The sequence below is a fragment of the Eubalaena glacialis genome, chromosome 14 (genome assembly GCF_028564815.1).
Source record: "Eubalaena glacialis isolate mEubGla1 chromosome 14, mEubGla1.1.hap2.+ XY, whole genome shotgun sequence".
Lineage (NCBI taxonomy): Eukaryota > Metazoa > Chordata > Mammalia > Artiodactyla > Balaenidae > Eubalaena > Eubalaena glacialis.
Window position 1 is genome coordinate 63,731,512 of NC_083729.1, and position 16,620 is coordinate 63,748,131.

The following is a 16,620-nucleotide window of genomic DNA, read 5'->3' on the forward strand; positions in this document are numbered from 1 at the left end:
CAAGTCTTCCTTATCCTGAGGTCATAAAACTATGCCCTTTTGAAAACAGAAATCTCCTTTTTTCTTTTTCCATATTCATAACCAAATAATCTGTCCACATTTTTACTATAGCTTTATAAGAAGTGTTGATATTGGGTAAGGTAAGTTCCTTTACCTTATTCACTTTTTTCAAATTGTCTTAGATACTCTTGGTGTTTTGTTCTACAGTTTTTGAATCAGTATGTCAAGCTCTATAATTGGGATTTTTAAAAATTCTAATTGCATTTAATTTTTGGATAATTTTGGGAATAGTTGTCATCTTTTGACCTTGAGTATTCCCGTTCATTTATTAAGGTCTTATTTTACGTCCTTCAATACTGTATTCTACTTTTCTCTTTAAATATTTCACACATCTCCTAAGTTCACTCCTATGTACCTTATAGTTTATGTTGCAGTTATGAATGAGATATATTTTTCTATTACATTTGCTAATAATATTTACATTTACCTATTTTTATATATTCATCATATACCCAGCAACTTTACTAAATTTTCTGATTAGTTTTAATAGTTTCTCTGTGAATTTGCTTGAATATTCTCTGTATATAATCATATTGTCTACAAATAAGAGTAATTTTATCTATTCCTTTCCAATTCTTACATCTTTCTTTTTGTGTCTTATGGCATTGTATCACCAGTACAATGATAAATAGACACTATGATACTGGATATACATCTTATTCCTGACTTTAATTAGGGCTACTTCTGAAGTCTCATTTTGAAATATAATTCTTCCTGTAGGTTTTTTTTGTTTTGTTTTGGTTTGTTTTTTGGCTGCGTTGGGTCTTCGTTGCTGCGTGGGCTTTCTCTAGTTGCGGTGAGTGGGGGCTACTCTTTGTTGCGGTGCGCGGGCTTAACGCGGTGGCTTCTTTTGCTGCAGAGCACAGGCTATAGGCCTGCAGGCTTCAGTAGTTGTGGCTCACGGGCTCTATGGCGCAGGCTCAGTAGTTGTGGTGCACGGGCTTAGTTGCTCTGCAGCATGTGGGATCTTCCCAGACCAGGGCTTGAACCCATGTCCCCTGCATTGGCAGGCGGATTCTTAACAACTGCATCACCAGGGAAGTGCCTAATGAGGATAGTTTAAGAGACTTCTGGGACAATATCAAACATGGTAATATTCACATTCCAAGGGCCCAGAAGGAGAATAGAGAGAAAAGGGGGCAAAGAACTTATTTGAAGAAATAATAAGTGAAAACTTCCCTAACCTGGGAAAAGAAACAGACATTCAGATCCAAAAAGCATAGAGTCCCAAACAAGATGAACCCAAAGAGGTCCACATCAAGACATGCTGTAATTAAAATGGCAAAAATTAAAGATATTTAATTATATTTAGATATAAAATAATTGGTATAAATATAAAGATATTTAAAAGCAGCAAGAGAAAAGCATTAGTTATATACAAGGGAACTCCCATAAGACACTCACAACAAAGGAAAGGAATCCAAACATAATACTAAAGATAGTCATCAAATCAAAAGGGAAGAGAGCAAAAGGAGAAAGGAACAAAAAAGAACTACAAAACAACCATAAAACAATTAAAAAGGCAATAAGTGCATACCTATCAATAATTACTTTAGGGAATTCCCTGGTGGTCCAGTGGTTAGGACTCCGTGCTTCCACTACAGGGGGCATGGGTTCAATCTCTGTTCGGGGAACTAAGATCCTACAAGTCACACGGCATGACCAAAAAAATTTACTTTAAATATAAATGGATTAAATGCTCCAATCAAAAGACATAGAGTGGCTGAATGGATACAAAAACAAGACCTGCATATATGCTGCCTATAAGAGACTCACTTCAGATCTAAAGACAACACACAGACTGAAAGTGAGGAAATGGAAAAAGTATTCCATCCAAATGGAAATGAAAAGAAAGTTAGGTTAGCAATACTTATATCAGACAAAATAGACTTTAAAACAAAGACTGTAACAAGAGACAAAGAAGGACATTACATAATGATCAAGGGAACAATCCAACAAGAAGATATAACAGTTGTAAGTTATATGCACCAAACATAGGAGCACCTAAATATATAAAGCAAATATTAACAAAACATAAAGGGAGAAATTAACAAAAATATAATACTAGTATGGGACTTTTACGCCCCACTTACACCAATGGACAGATGATCTAGACAGAAAATCAATAAGGAAACAATGGCCTTAAATGACATGTTAGACCACATCGACTTAATAAATATATATAGAAAATTCCATCCAAAAGCAGTAGAATATACATTCTTTTCAAGCACACGTGGAACAGTCTCCACGATAGATCAAATTCTAGGCCACAGAACAAGTCTCAATAAATTTAAGAAGCTTGAAATCATATCAAGCATCTTTTCTGACTACAACAGTATGAGACTAGAAATCAACTACAATTTTTAAAACTGCAAAAAATGCAAACACATGGATGCTAAACAAAGTACTACTAAACAACCAATGGGTCACTGAAGAGATCAAAGAGGAAATTTTTAAAATACCTGAAGACAAATGAAAATCGAAACACAATGATCCAAAAAGCTATGGTATACTAAAAAAGCTGTTCTAAGAGAGAAGTTTATAGTGATACAAGCCTACCTCAGAAAACAAGAAAAATCTCAAATAAACAATTTAACCTTACACCTAAAGGAACTAGAAAAAGAAGGACAAAAAACCCCAGATGTTAAAAAGGATCATAAGAGATTATGATGAACAATTATATGCCAATAAAATGGACAACCTAGAAGAAATGGATAATTTCCTAGAAATGTACAACCTCACAAGACTGAATCAGGAATAAATAGAAAATATGAACAAACCAATTACCAGTAATGAAATTGAATCATCAATCAAGAAACTCCCAATGAACAAAAGTCCAGGACCAGATGGTTTCTCAGGTGAATTCTACCAAACACTTAAAGAAGAATTAACACATATTCTTCTCAAACTACTCCAAAAAATTCAAAAGGGAGGAATGTTTCCGAACTCATTCTACAAGGCCAGCATCACCCTGATACCAAAACCAGGCAAAGACACCACAAAAAAAATAAAATTACAGTCCAATATCTCTGATGAACATAGGTGCAAAAATCCTCAATGAAATACTAGCAAATCAAATTCAATAATACATTAAAAGAATCATATACCATGATAAAGTGAAATTTATTCCACAATGCAAGGATGGTTCAATATCTGCAAATCAATCAATTGGATACACCATATTAACAATTTGAAAATGAAAATCATATGATTATCAGATGCAGAAAAACTCTTGACAAAATTCAACATCCATTTATAATAAAAATTCTCAACAAAGTGGGTATAGAGGGAGCATACCCCAACATAATAAAGGCCATATATGATGAACCTATAGCCAATATCATATTCAATGGTCAAAAGCTGAAAGCATTTCCTCTAAGATCAGAGACAAGACAAGGATGCCCACTCTTGCCACTTTTATTCAACACGGTATTGGAAGTCCTAGCCACAGGAATCAAACAATAAAAAGAAATAAAAGGAATCTAAATTGGAAAGGAAAAAGTAAAACTGTCACTGTTTGCTGATGACATGATACCACATATAGAAAATCCTAAAGATGCCACCAGAAAACTACTAGAGCTCATCAATGCATTTGGCAAAGTTTCAGGATACAAAATTAATATACGGAAATCTGTTGCATTTCTGTACACTAACAAAGAAGTATCCAAAAGACAAATACAGAAAACAGTCCCTTTTACAATTGCATAAAAAGAATAAAATACCTAGGAATAAATCTAACTAAGGAGGTTAAAGACCTGTACTCAGAAAACTGAGACATCAATGAAAGAAACTGAAAATAACACAAACGAATGGAAAGATATACCGTGTTTATGGATTGGAAGAATTAGTATTGTTAAAATGACATACTACCCAAGGCAATCTACAGATTCAGTGCAATTCCTATCAAAATGCCAACAACATTTTTCACAGACTATAACAAATAATTCTAAAGTTTTTGTAGTAACACAAAAGACCCTGAATGGCTAAAACAATCTGAGAATGAAGAACAAAGCTAGAAGTATTATACTCCCTGATTTCAAGTTATACTACAAAACTACAGTAATCAAAACAGTATAGTACTGGCACAAAAAGAGACACATAGCTCAGTGGAACAGGATAGAGAGCCTAGAAATAAGCCCATACACTTACAGTCAATTAATCTATGACAAAGGCAGCAAAAATACACAATGGAGAAAAGACAGCCTCTTCAATAAATGGTGCTGGGAAAACTGGACAGCTAGATGCAAAAGAATCAAACTGGACTACTTGCTCACACCATATACAAATATAAACTCAAAATGGATTAAAGACTTAAAAGTAACACCTGCAACCATAAAACTCCTAGAAGAAAATATAGGCAGTATGCTCTTTGACATAGCAATATTTGGGGGGATATGTCTCCTCATGAAAGGGAAACAAAAGCAAAAATAAACAAATGGGACTACATAAGGCTAAAAAGTTTTTGAACAGTGAAGGAAACTATCAACAAAATGAAAATGTCACCTACTGAGTGGGAGAAGATATTTGCAAATGACATATGCAAGAAAGGGTTAATATCCAAAATATACAAAGAACTCATACAACTAAATAGCAAAAAACCAAACAACCCAATTAAAAAATGATCAGAGGACCTGAATAGACATTTTTCCAAAAAGACATAACAGATGGCCAACGGACACATGGAAAGATGCTCAACATCACTAATCATCAGGAAAATTCAAATCAAAACCATAATGAAATATCACCTCACACTTAGCAGAATGGCTATTATCAAAAAGACAACAAAAACAAATGTTGGTGAGGATGTGGAGAATAGGGAACCCTCATGTGCTTTGGTAGGAATGAAATTGGTACAGCTACTATGGAAAACAGTATGGTGATTCTTCACAAAATTTAAATAGAACTACCATGCAATCCAGCAATTCCCTGTCTGGGTATTTTTCTGAAGTAAACAAAAACACTAATTTGAAAGCATATATGCACATCTATGTTCATTGCATCATTATTTACAATAGCAAGATTTGGAAGCAACCTAAGTGTCTATCCATAGATGAATGGATAAAGAAGATGTGGTATATATACATATACAATGGAATATTACTCACCATAAAAAAGAATGAAGTCTTGCCATTTGCAACAACATGGATGGATTTAGAGGGTATTATGCTATGTGAAGTAAGTCAGTCAGATAAAGACAAGTACCATATGATTTCACTTACATGTAAAATCTAAAAAACAAAACAAATGAATAAACTTAAAACAGGAACAGACTCAGAGATACAGAGAATTAACTGGTGGTTTCCAGAGTGGAGGGAGGGAGATGAGTGAAATGGGAGAAAGAGATTAAGAAGTACAAACTTCCAGGGACTTACCTGGTAGTCCAGTGGTATAGAATCTGCCTTCCAATGCAGGGGACATGGGTTCGATCCCTGGTTGGAGAAGTAAGATCCCACATGCTGTGAGGCAACTAAGACCACGTGCCACAGCTACTGAGCTCCCACACCTCAACTAGAGAGGCTGCGTGCAGCAAACTACAGAGCCCACATGCCCTGGAGCCCGCATGCCACAACTAGAGGGAGAAAACCCACACGCCACAACTAGAGAGAAGCCCACACGCTGCAACAAAGAGCCCACGCACCACAACAAAAAGATCCCGCGTGCCACAACAAAGACCTAATGCAGCCAAAAATATGAATAAATAAATAAATAAATAGAAGTACAAACTTCCAGTTATAAAATAGATAAGTCACGGGGGTATAATGTACAGCATAGGGAATATAGTCAATAATATTGTAATTACTCTGTATGGTGACAGATGGTAACTAGATTTATTGTGGTGATCATTTTCAATTATACTTCAGTAAAAAAAGAAAAAAAGAAAAAAGATTCCATTGTATGTATAAACCACGGTTTGCTTACCCATTCTTCCATCAATGGACACTTGGGTTTCTTCTATGTTTTAGCTGTTGTGAATGATGCTGCTATGAACATGGATGTATAAATATTTCTTCGAGACCCTGCTTTCAATTCTTTTTGGTATAGACTCAGAAGTGGAATGGCTGGATCATATAGTAATTCTATTTTTAATTTTTGAGGAACTGCCATACTGTTTTCCACTGTGGCTATACCGTTTTACATTCCCACCAACGGTGCACAATGGTACCAATTTCTCCACATCCTTGCCAGCACTTGTTATTTTCTGTTTTGTTTTGTTTTCTTTCGATAGTAGCATCCTAATGGGTATGAGGTGGTACTTCACTGTAGTTTTGACTTGCATTTCCCTAATGATTAGTGATGTTGAGCATTTTTTCATGTGCTTATTGTTCTTTCATATATATTCTTTGGAGAAATGTCTATTCAAGTCTTTTGCCCATTTTTGAATCAGGTTGTTTGCTATTTTGTTGTTGAGTTTAGGAATTCTCTATATATTATAGATATTAATCCCTTATCAGATATACAATTGCAAATATTTTCTCCCATCCTGTGTGGCCTTTCTACTCTGTTTATAGCATATTTTGATGCACAAAATTTTTAAATTTTTTGTTGTTGCTGGGTAGAGTGTTCTGTATATGTCTGTTACATCTAGTTGGTTTATTGTGTTGTTTAAGTCTTCTATTTCCTTACTTATCTTCTCTCCGTTTGTTCTATCCATTATTGTAAGTAGGATATTAAAGTTTCCAACTATTATTGTTGAACTATTTCTCCCTTCAATTCTGTCAATTTTTGCTTTGTATATTTTGATGGTCTGTCATTAGGTACATAAATGTTTATAATTATTACACTTCTTCCTGTATTGAATATTCTATTAATATATAATGTCCTTCTTTGTCTCTTGTAACCTTTTTTTTTTTTTTTTTTTGGTTTAAAGTCTATCTTGTCTGATATTAGTATAGCTACTCCTATTCTCTTTTGGCTACTATTTTCATGGAATATCTTTTTCCATCCTTTCACTTTCAACCAGTTTATGTTTCTGCTTGTCAAGTGAGTCTCTTGTATAGAGCATATAGTTGGTTCATGTGTTTTTATCCATTCTGCCAATCTCTGTATTTTGACTGCAGAGTTCAATCTATTTAAAGTAATTTAAAGTAATTGATTATTACTTTATTGATAAGGAGTGGCTTACCTCCGTCATCGTGCTGTTTTCTGTATGCCTCATAGCTTTTTTTGTCCCTCATTTCTTACAGTACTGTCTTCTTTTGTGTTTAGTCAATTTTTTGTAGTGAAATGTTTAAATTCCTTTCTCATCTTCTTTTATGTATATTCTATAGCTATTTTCTTTGTGGTTACCATGGGCATTACATTTAACTTACATCCTAAGTTATAACACTCTAATTTGAATTTATACCAGCTTAATTTTGATAACATACAAAAACTCTGCTTCTTCACAGCTCCATCCCTACCCTCTTTAAGTTGCTGATGTAACAAAATTACATCTTTATATGGTGTGTGCCCCAAAACATAAGCTAATACTTATTTTAAATGCATTAATCTCAAATTATGTAGAAAACAAGATTTGGAATTACAAATCAAAATTACAGTAATACTAGCTTTTACACTAATAATTTTTTCTTTAAATGTGTTAGTCTCAAATCATTTAGAAAACAAAGTACAGTTACAAACCATTATTATAATTAATTTTTAAATTTTTGTGTATTTGAATCAATCAATATTTTCCTTTATTGCTTCAGATTTTGACTCATCCTTGAAAAGTCTTTTTTCTAACACCTCCACAAAAATCAATTCCAGACCTAAACATAAAAGGCAAAATAACAAAGAATTTTAAAAATAACAGAAGAATATCTTCATGACTTTGGATAGGCAAAGGTTTCTTTTAAAGGACACAAAAGCAGATGATTAAGCTTTACTAAAATTAGTAACTTTGTTCACCAAAAGAAAACTTTAAAAGAACGAAAAGGCAGACCGCAGAGTGGAAGAAGATATTTGCTTCTATATATATTGTAACAAAAGACTTGATTCCAAAATATCTATCTCTATCTATACATAAATATTCTTACAAATTAATACGAAAAAGATAGTAACCCAATGGAAAAATAAGGAAACCACTGGAACAGGCGCGTCACACAAAAGGGGATATCCAAATGGCTGATACGCTTAAGAAGAGATGCTCAACTTGAACAGTCTTCAGGGAAATAAATGTAAATTAAAACACATTTTGCTAAAGGTCAAATAGCTAGGGGATTTGAACCTAGGCAGTCTGTTAACCTCTCTTGCTCTATTTACTTATATGTAAATTGAGGATATTAATGTCTATAACCTCAGGAGCTTACAGTTTGAGGAGAAATAAGTGAAACAACAGAATATAGATAACTATGTACTGAAATACAGTGAATTATGTATGGAAAATCCAGACCTAGAGACACAGTGACCATATTTTTTACCTAAAAATCAGCACAAACATACTTAACAAAATGTTCATACACCTTCCATCTTACAAGATTTTTCTTGTTCTTTGTCAGCTTCCCCTGATTCCAGGGTGCATGCTGTTATTGTAAATAGCCTCTCTCCTCCCCAAAATAGCTAGCATGTAGCTAAAAACTCAATCTCATTCAACTCTTGTAAGAATCCCATTAGGTATTATTTTCTCACTTAAGAGACCATTCCCATTTTATAAGAAATTGAGGCTTAGAGTGAATAGGCCACTTATCTGAAGTCACAGAAAAGTTCAGTGACAAAGTTGGGATTTGAAGCCAGGTTTGTGCAACTCCAAAATCCACATTTTCCATCATCTTGCTCCACTGTTCCCTGACTGCATAAGCTGCTGTCTTTGTGGGCCCGAAAAAGTGGGTGTGTGTATCCAGGCTCACAAGGCCTGCTTCTGGTGCCTTGGCACTGCAGTCTGGGTGGGTCCTGGGTGGGTCCTGGGTGGGGGGGGAGGGTAACACAGCCCCTCCTTCTTGGAGGAAAAGCTCCTCAAAAAGAAACACATTGAGAAATGGAATGGTGTGGGTAAGATTTGGGAGTTATGGGGGGGGGGGCGGGGAGCATCTAGAACTTTCCAAATCCCAGTGGGTCTGACCTCACATAAGAGAGAGTCCTTCCCACCCATGCCCCATCCCTAGGGCTCTCATTCCTGTATCCTCATCTCTGACCCTGCGTACTCTGGTCAGAACACAGTAAGCCTAGACCTGGGATCAGACTGGACGCTTGCGCATCATTTTGCCCACAATCTCACATTCCAGGCTGCCTGGGGGGTTGCTCAGAAGGCAGGGCCGGTAGTTGCTGAAGTGGGAAGTGGGGGAGGGCAGGAACCCAGCAAGGTTCCTCCAGCCCTTACTTTGCAGAGCAGACAGGGCATGTTGGTGTTCCAAACAGCTGACACCTATGGACAATGCCACTGAACTGCACCTCGACCTGGTAGAGTGGTTTCAATGTTAGGCATTGATTTGGGGAGGCAGAATGCTGTGGGAGGCTGGAAGGCAGGAATCCCTCAGAACTCTGCAATCACAGCATAGTGCTCACCGGCCAATTCTAAATGATTTACATGCATTAACTCATGTAATCACACAGCAACTCCATGAGGTACGTACCATCGTTATCCATTTTACAGGTGAAGAAATTCAAACAGTCACTTGTAACTTGCCCAAGGACATGGGTAAATACTGATTATCCAACTGTAAAACGGGATACAAATGCCTGCCTTACACCTACATAATTCAGGTTTTGTAGGACATCAACTCTCATGCATTTGCAATAAATTAGTATTTCTTAATCTGGAACCATTCATGTTTTTACCCTTCTACTTTTTTGTATACAGGAAAGATTTTTCCAGTGGGGCCTAAGTAATGTGGGTGCAGAAAGTTCCTGGAAAGACCCAAAAGAAATTGGTAACTACAGCAGTGTCTCCAGTCAGGGAAAGGTGGGAAATTTACACTTCACAGTGGTTAAACAAGATATTTAAATTAAATTTTTTTAAAAATTTAAGGGCTTGCGCAGTCACAGGTGAGTGTGGCCAGGCCTTCTTCTTCACAGACAGTGAGAGGATGAGCCAAAGCTTGAAGGCAAAGCTTAACATCCATCTACACTGGCAGGGTGGCTCGCCCGGGATCACCAGCAAGTCACAGCGGGCTCAGGGTCCTTTACCCGACAGCACGGGCCGGGGTTGGGGGTGGGATTTTTTTAATGCATAAGGAGGGAGGGCGCTGGGGCACACCGCGGGGTCGGCTGCGCCCGGGAGGCGGCGCCTGGGCTGCGGGAAGAAAAGGCCCGGCCAGTCCGGCCCCGCCCTGTCCAATTTAAGAGCCCTCGCCGGCAGCTGCGGCCGTTCCTGGACAGCAAGGCTCGTTCCCTTATTTAAAGCAGGTGTCCTCACTCGCTTCTCGCGCTGCCCACACAGCCCAGAGGCCCCCGGCTCCCCTTTCTGCGCCCGTCCGGGCAAGGGCCGCGCCATGCCCAGCCCCGGGCAGCGAGGCTGCCGGCCGCCCGCTACCTCGGGCGCCCGGGTCCAGCGCCCGCGCTCCAGCTGCTCTCCCGCGCCCGCGTCCCCCGCGCCCGCGTCCCCCGCGCTGCCGCGCCGCTCGGCAGGCCCAGGCCCACCCCGTGCAACCGGACGCCTCGAGTCCTCCTTCTCCGTCGAGGCCATCCTGGCCAGACCCGACCACCGTGCGCCCGCCGTCTCCCCTCTGTCTGTCTCCGCCGGCGCCGCCGGGGGCCTCTGGACCGCGTCCTCCCGGCCTCCCGCTCCGGTTCTGCCCGGCGCGTGCCCGGCGAGGTGGCTGCCCGCCTACCTGAGCGCGGGGCTCGACCAGCCGTGCCCCCAGCTCCCAGTGCTGCGGCTGCGCGCCGCCCACTTCTGCGGCCTCCAGGGCCTCGGCGTCCCAGGTACGAGGTGGCGGACGGCCGCGACGGTGGGCACAGGGTAGAGGAGAAGTCCCCGAGTTTGAGAGCCACACACGGTTAGAGTGGGTGGAAACGCTATGACCCTTGAGCCTGCCGTTGATACCGGGCGGAGAGAGGGACCCAGACCGGGTGGGAGGCTGCCCGGCCCGCCGCTGAGGTGGGAGAAGGTGTGTGTGGTGAGGCGGGTGCGGAGCGGGAGGTGAGGGCGGGCCAGAGGGGGCTCGGAAGACAGCCAGGGCCAGCGCGGGGCTGCAGGGGGCCCAGCCCCGCGTCCGTGGACGAGGGATTGGTAGAGGCCCTTGCTCCCTCCCACCCCCGCTTTGGATAACGCTTGGTGGCGCAGGCTCTTCCCCAAAGCGGCTCTCGTCGCGAACCCAGGGCCCGGTCTTAGACGGGAGAAGCGGATGCTGCCGCTGGTACCCTCCAGCGAGGAGCCGTTGGGAGTTAGCCGACCCGCTTACGGCCTCTGCTGCTCACCTCTGTGGGAGCTTAGGTTCCGCACTTCACTGCTCTGCGCCTGCTTGTTTATAGCTCCTAGAGTGGTACCTTGGTGCTCTGGGCCCTGGAGCGCAGTCACTTAAATCCCAGCAAGACTTTAACCATTGAGGTAACTTTCTCCTCTAGCATTAACATCCATCTACACGAGTTTCTGCCGTTTTTGGCTATCTGGTTCATGTATCCGCGTGGTTCCCATGAAGGAAAACAGAAGCGAAGTTAGTGCAAGCCTTATTGACCCATACCAAGATCCTTGTAAGACAGTCTTACCTGGTTCCTACTTCCTGGGTTCCCCCCATCCTGCATCTCCTCAACTCCCTTCGGCTGGCATTTCTCCTAACCATGTGGGAGAGAAACACTGGTCTCCCAACCCCATCCAGATTCGTGCCGCTGAATGAGAGCCACAGCCCTCACTCCAAGCCACCTTTTTCTAACATCCCCACACACCTGAGGTGTGAATTGCAGTTTACTACTTTGTATATGGTTGTCTCATTTTCAAGTTAGTTTTTGCATGGGTATTACATCCACACAGTTCAAACTTCAAAATGTTAACAGAGATATAGTATGGAGAAGAGTTTCCTCTACCACTCCTGTCCCCCAGCCACCTGGTTCTCCCCACCCCACAGGCAGCCAGACACCTGTTTCTTTATTCTTCCAGTGGTATTTTATACCTGCACACACGTATATATGTGTGAAAATAAATACATATATATATACATACACACACACACATTCTTCTAACCCCCATACTAGACACACTGCTCTGCACCTTACTCTTTTCACTTGACCATGTATCAGAGATTTTTCCTTGTAAGTCCATGCAGAGCTTCTTTGCCACAGAATGGTCCATTGTAAGGCTGTACCATATTTTAAATCTGGCCCCATTGATTATTTTTCATAGTTTGCTATTAATGCTTATGTTTATGGTAAGCCAGGTGAGCCCAGTGGTTTGGGTCTTGGGCAGCCAGGCCTCACTCCCTTCACTGGGGCAGTTTCGTTTGCCAGCCCTGGAGCCTCCCCAAGGCTAGTGGGAGCTGAGCAGTCTTAGCACTGCGCTTGCCAGGCCTCTGTCTGGAATACTTCCCTCCAAGCTAGCCCAAGGGCTCACTTCCTCACTCCTTTGGAGTTATGACTCAGGTACTGCCCCCTGGCAGACCAATCTCCATCTCTGCTGGCCCACAGCTCTATGAGCTGAAAAGCACCCTTGTGTGCATTAGAAAAGGTCACCCCCTAACTTCAAGCTGGCACAACACCTTGTCAGGCAGGAAGAATTGGCCTGTGGAGAGTGGGCAGAATTTCAGACTCCACTTACCCTCTCAGCTGGGTACCTGTGTGCAGGGAATAAGCTATACATAGTGGCCCTGTTCAAGTGTCAACTTAGTGAAGTGCCTACCTTTCTAAAGATACAAACTATCCCCCTTCCCCCTCCCACACACTTAACCCTGTCCTTCCCTGCTTTATTCTTCTCACTGGCGCTAATCCCTTTCTGACATACTCAGTATTTTACTTATTTGCCTTTTTTACTGTTAGGGATTTTCTGTTTTGTCCTGGAACCATGCCTGAAACATAGTAGACATTCAAAAAGTTGAATGAACGAAAAGGATGAACCCTCACTCTTTGTTCAGAAGCAGGTCTCTTCTCTGCTCATCCCATAGGGTTTTCCTGAAGTAGCCAAGGAAAGGAAAGGAGAGATGGAGGTTTGGCATCTCCTCTTAGGGCCAAAGATTATGCCACTCACTTGAAGAATAATGGAGGCCGAAGCGGTCTCACAACACTGTCCCTTCTTTCTCATTTGTTTTCTGCGCAGTCTCTTCCCACCCTGCCTTCTTGCTGTGTTACCTGGCCAAGGGTAAGACAGGGCAGTGGAGCTGTGAGCTTGTTCTCTCTCCTCTAAGATGAGAAGCTAGGGGGTTACTGGCTAACCTCTCCTCCTGCTAATTGCTCTTCAGGCTTGGAGCTGGCTCACTGCCTAGGCCTCTGGGGTCCCCGAGACTGGGCCCAAGCTCAGGACCTTCAGGACACTGAGAGATCCCAAAAGAGGGTTCGAACGATGTTTAACTTGGAGCAGTTGGAAGAGTTGGAGAAAGTGTTTGCAAAACAGCACAACCTAGTGGGGAAGAAGAGAGCCCAGCTGGCAGCCCAGCTCAACCTTACAGAGAACCAGGTGAGAGCAGGGACTCCTGTGGGGCCCGGGCTGCACGTAGGGACAGATACTACTCTCTCAAAGACCCTGAGTGGGGGCTGGGAGGAATTTATAGGCCTTCATCCTCTGTGCCAGGCCGATGGGGGAGACAGGCCCTAACCACTGGCACACTCCCTTCCCTATATGATGAGAAAAATAGTCCTATTTGAAATCACATTATGGAAACAACACATGGTGTTAATCTAGAACTTTATAACGTAATGTTTCCATGCTAAATAAGGAGCTGACAGTGAAATTAAGTAGGTATTCAAGGGACTAAATATTAAAAATAATAAACATTCCCTTGACCCCGTATTCCCCTCTGGCTACTGCATCATCTCTGTGCTCTTTTCAGAGGCAAACCTATCAAGAACTGGCTATGTTCTCTCTATGTCCTCACCTCCCATCTACTCCTTAACTCATTGCAATGTGAATTCTTTCCCTACCATTTCATTGAACCTTCTCATCAAGGTCTCTAATGTCCTCCATGTTGCCAAAGTCAACAGATGCTTTCCTTTCCTCATCTTACCCCACCACTCAGTACAGTCAACCACTCCTTCTCTTATGAAATACACTCTTCTCTCGGCTTCCAGACACCACACTCTCTTGGTTTTTCTCCTGGCTTTTTGGTCCTTTCTTCTTGATTGCCTTTGTAGGCAACTCTTCTCTAAGTGACCTCAAATTTTCCTCCCTAGCTGATTTAATCTATCCCCATGGGTTTTAAATACTATCTGTAAGCCAATGACTCCCTAATTTTTATCTTCAGCCCACCTCTCTTTCCTGACTTGTACATCTAACTACCTTCTTGAGGCCTCCATTTGGATGTCTTGTGGGTAGCCATTTTAAACTTCAGTCAGAACCTCAATTCTTGATTTTATTTTTCTCCCCAAATCTCTTCCTTTTCCCACACATGGCACCACTCTCCACCCAGTTGCTCAAAATACTTAGTCATACTAGATTCCTCTTTCTCTCCCACTTCCAATCCATCAGCCAGCCTTTTCACTTCTACCTCCAAAATACAACTGGAATCATTTCATTTCTCTCCATTGCCCCCAGTTCCAAATGGGACTGTTTTTCTCATCACACAGGGAAGGGAGCGTGCAGACCCAGCTCTTGCTGGATCCCTGCAATAGTCTCCCCAGCTGTCTCCCCAAATCTGTTTATATCCATTCTTCACACAACTGCCAGATGTGCAATTTACTTGACATGTAAATAGGACTGTGTTGCATCCCACTTAAAAGCTCGAAGTTGACACTTCTAACCCATGGCCTTCGCAGTTTCCCTTCCTTTGCTTTCCCCTCTCTCAGATGTGTCTGCCATGCTCTCCTCCTTTTTGGTCCTCAGACGCTCCAAGCTTGGTTCCCCTGCCCTGGCTTGCTTTTTTCTCTGTCCCCGTCGGGCTGGCCTCTCATCCTCTGAGCCTCAGCTTAAGTGCCGGTTCTTCAGGGAGGCTCAAACCCCTGTTCATACCCCCATTTGTGTTTATACATTTGTTTCCATGTTTGTTATTAGTCTCCCTCCACTGGACTATGAGCTCCATGAGGGCAGAGACCATGCCTCTACTGCTCACTATTATCACCATCACCTAGGGTGATGCCTAGTTCATATCAGGAGCTCAATAACTATTTGTTGAGTGAATGAGTGGTGACTGGAATTAGAGGGAAGGGTGTGCTTCCCTTAGAATGAAGAGTAAATTTTGGCCAGAGAGGAGTGGGCACTGTGGGAATGGGGGAAGCAGTGGGAACTGCTGGTCACATTCTGATCTCTTCTCACTGCCTCAATTACAGGTGAGGGTCTGGTTCCAAAACCGCAGGGTTAAGTATCAGAAGCAGCAAAGGCTGAGACTGCCAGCTGCATCTGCCATGGCTGCCTCCCCAGACGAGCCCTCCAGCAGCTCCACCACCACCATCCAGAGAGAAGACGCAGAGTCAGGAGTGGACAGCTGAGGACTGGGACGGAGGCTCAACCCAAGCTGTTTGGGCTAGTTCTTCCTGGGGGCACCAACTGGACCTCCCTGTTCCAATTCTTAATGAAGAGCTTGTCAGGTCAAAGGGCATCAGGGGAATCTGAACTGTCAAGCAGGGGCCCCCCTTTTCTATATCTACCCCTGGGAGCTGTAATAATGCAAATGGTCATGGGTACAGACTTTGGCCTTCAGCTATGTCCTTGGCTAAGTTACCAAACTTCTGAAGTTTTTTTTTCCCCACCTGTATAATGGGTATGTTGATAACGTAGACCTCCCAGGGCTGAGATGATGTCTGTAAAACACTTGTAGTGTGCCAGGCTCAGTACTAAGTATGCAGTAACTATTAAGGCTTATAGGTCCCCTTCACCTGTGGGAGTAATACCTCGCCCCTGGCTTCTCCAAGGATTAATCTTTGCCTGGCCTGGCTGTAGACGAGAGAGGGCCTCCTTGAATCAGTATCTGGGCCTAGAAGATTCTTCCCCATTGGAGATGGTGGAGTTGAGAGCAAAGAAGGAAGGGCAGACCATTTAGCCCACTTCCTCTCGCAGAATTTCCCAAAGTTTTCTTATTTTGTCTGAACTGTTAACACTCTCAGAAGGAGCTCAGGCCCAGCTGCCTCCTTGGAGCAGACATGCTACCCTGAACACCATCTTCTTCCGTCTAGCTACTTGACTTGACCCCCTATCCATCTTCATACAGGGTAGAGAGATTTAACTCTGCCTTTGCCAGAACTGGCATTTTGTCATAAACTCTGCTGTATTATTATTCCCCTGCTTCACAACCAGTTCTCATGGCTCCCATTGCTTCCCAGGAGTCTACTCAGTTTCTTACCAAGAAGCGTAGCTGATAGCCTACTCTTGTGAAGCCTGCCACCAACATTTCCAGAGCTAATTTCTCTAGCACTCCACATTCCCTGGCGGGCTTCCGTTGAGGGTATTCATTTAAAACACAGAATGACTTCTGGGTGTTGAGATGAACTGGTGGAAGGAGGACTGCCCTGCCACCTGGTGGTGAGAGAGGGCATGGTCCACACTGCTCTCCAGAGTGTTCTGAGGGAGGG

General features: G+C 42.3%; 1 protein-coding gene across 1 annotated transcript; it reads left to right on the top strand.

The window, feature by feature from the left end:
* Nucleotides 1-10,466: 10,466 nt before the first annotated feature.
* Nucleotides 10,467-15,543, top strand: NOTO (notochord homeobox). The gene is made up of 3 exons (XM_061210891.1): nucleotides 10,467-10,899; nucleotides 13,362-13,576; nucleotides 15,382-15,543. Exons 1-3 carry the CDS (start codon nucleotides 10,467-10,469, stop codon nucleotides 15,538-15,540), a joined length of 807 nt encoding a protein of 268 aa, XP_061066874.1. The 3' UTR covers nucleotides 15,541-15,543.
* The last annotated feature ends 1,077 nt before the right edge of the window (nucleotides 15,544-16,620 follow it).

Excerpts from the sequence above, each read along its gene's own strand:
- NOTO (XM_061210891.1), top strand. The coding sequence starts at position 10,467 with ATGCCCAGCCCCGGGCAGCGAGGCTGCCGGCCGCCCGCTACCTCGGGC. Across the intron at positions 10,900-13,361 it reads CCAGGGCCTCGGCGTCCCAG|GCTTGGAGCTGGCTCACTGC; the intron begins GTACGAGGTGGC and ends ATTGCTCTTCAG. Across the intron at positions 13,577-15,381 it reads TCAACCTTACAGAGAACCAG|GTGAGGGTCTGGTTCCAAAA; the intron begins GTGAGAGCAGGG and ends CCTCAATTACAG.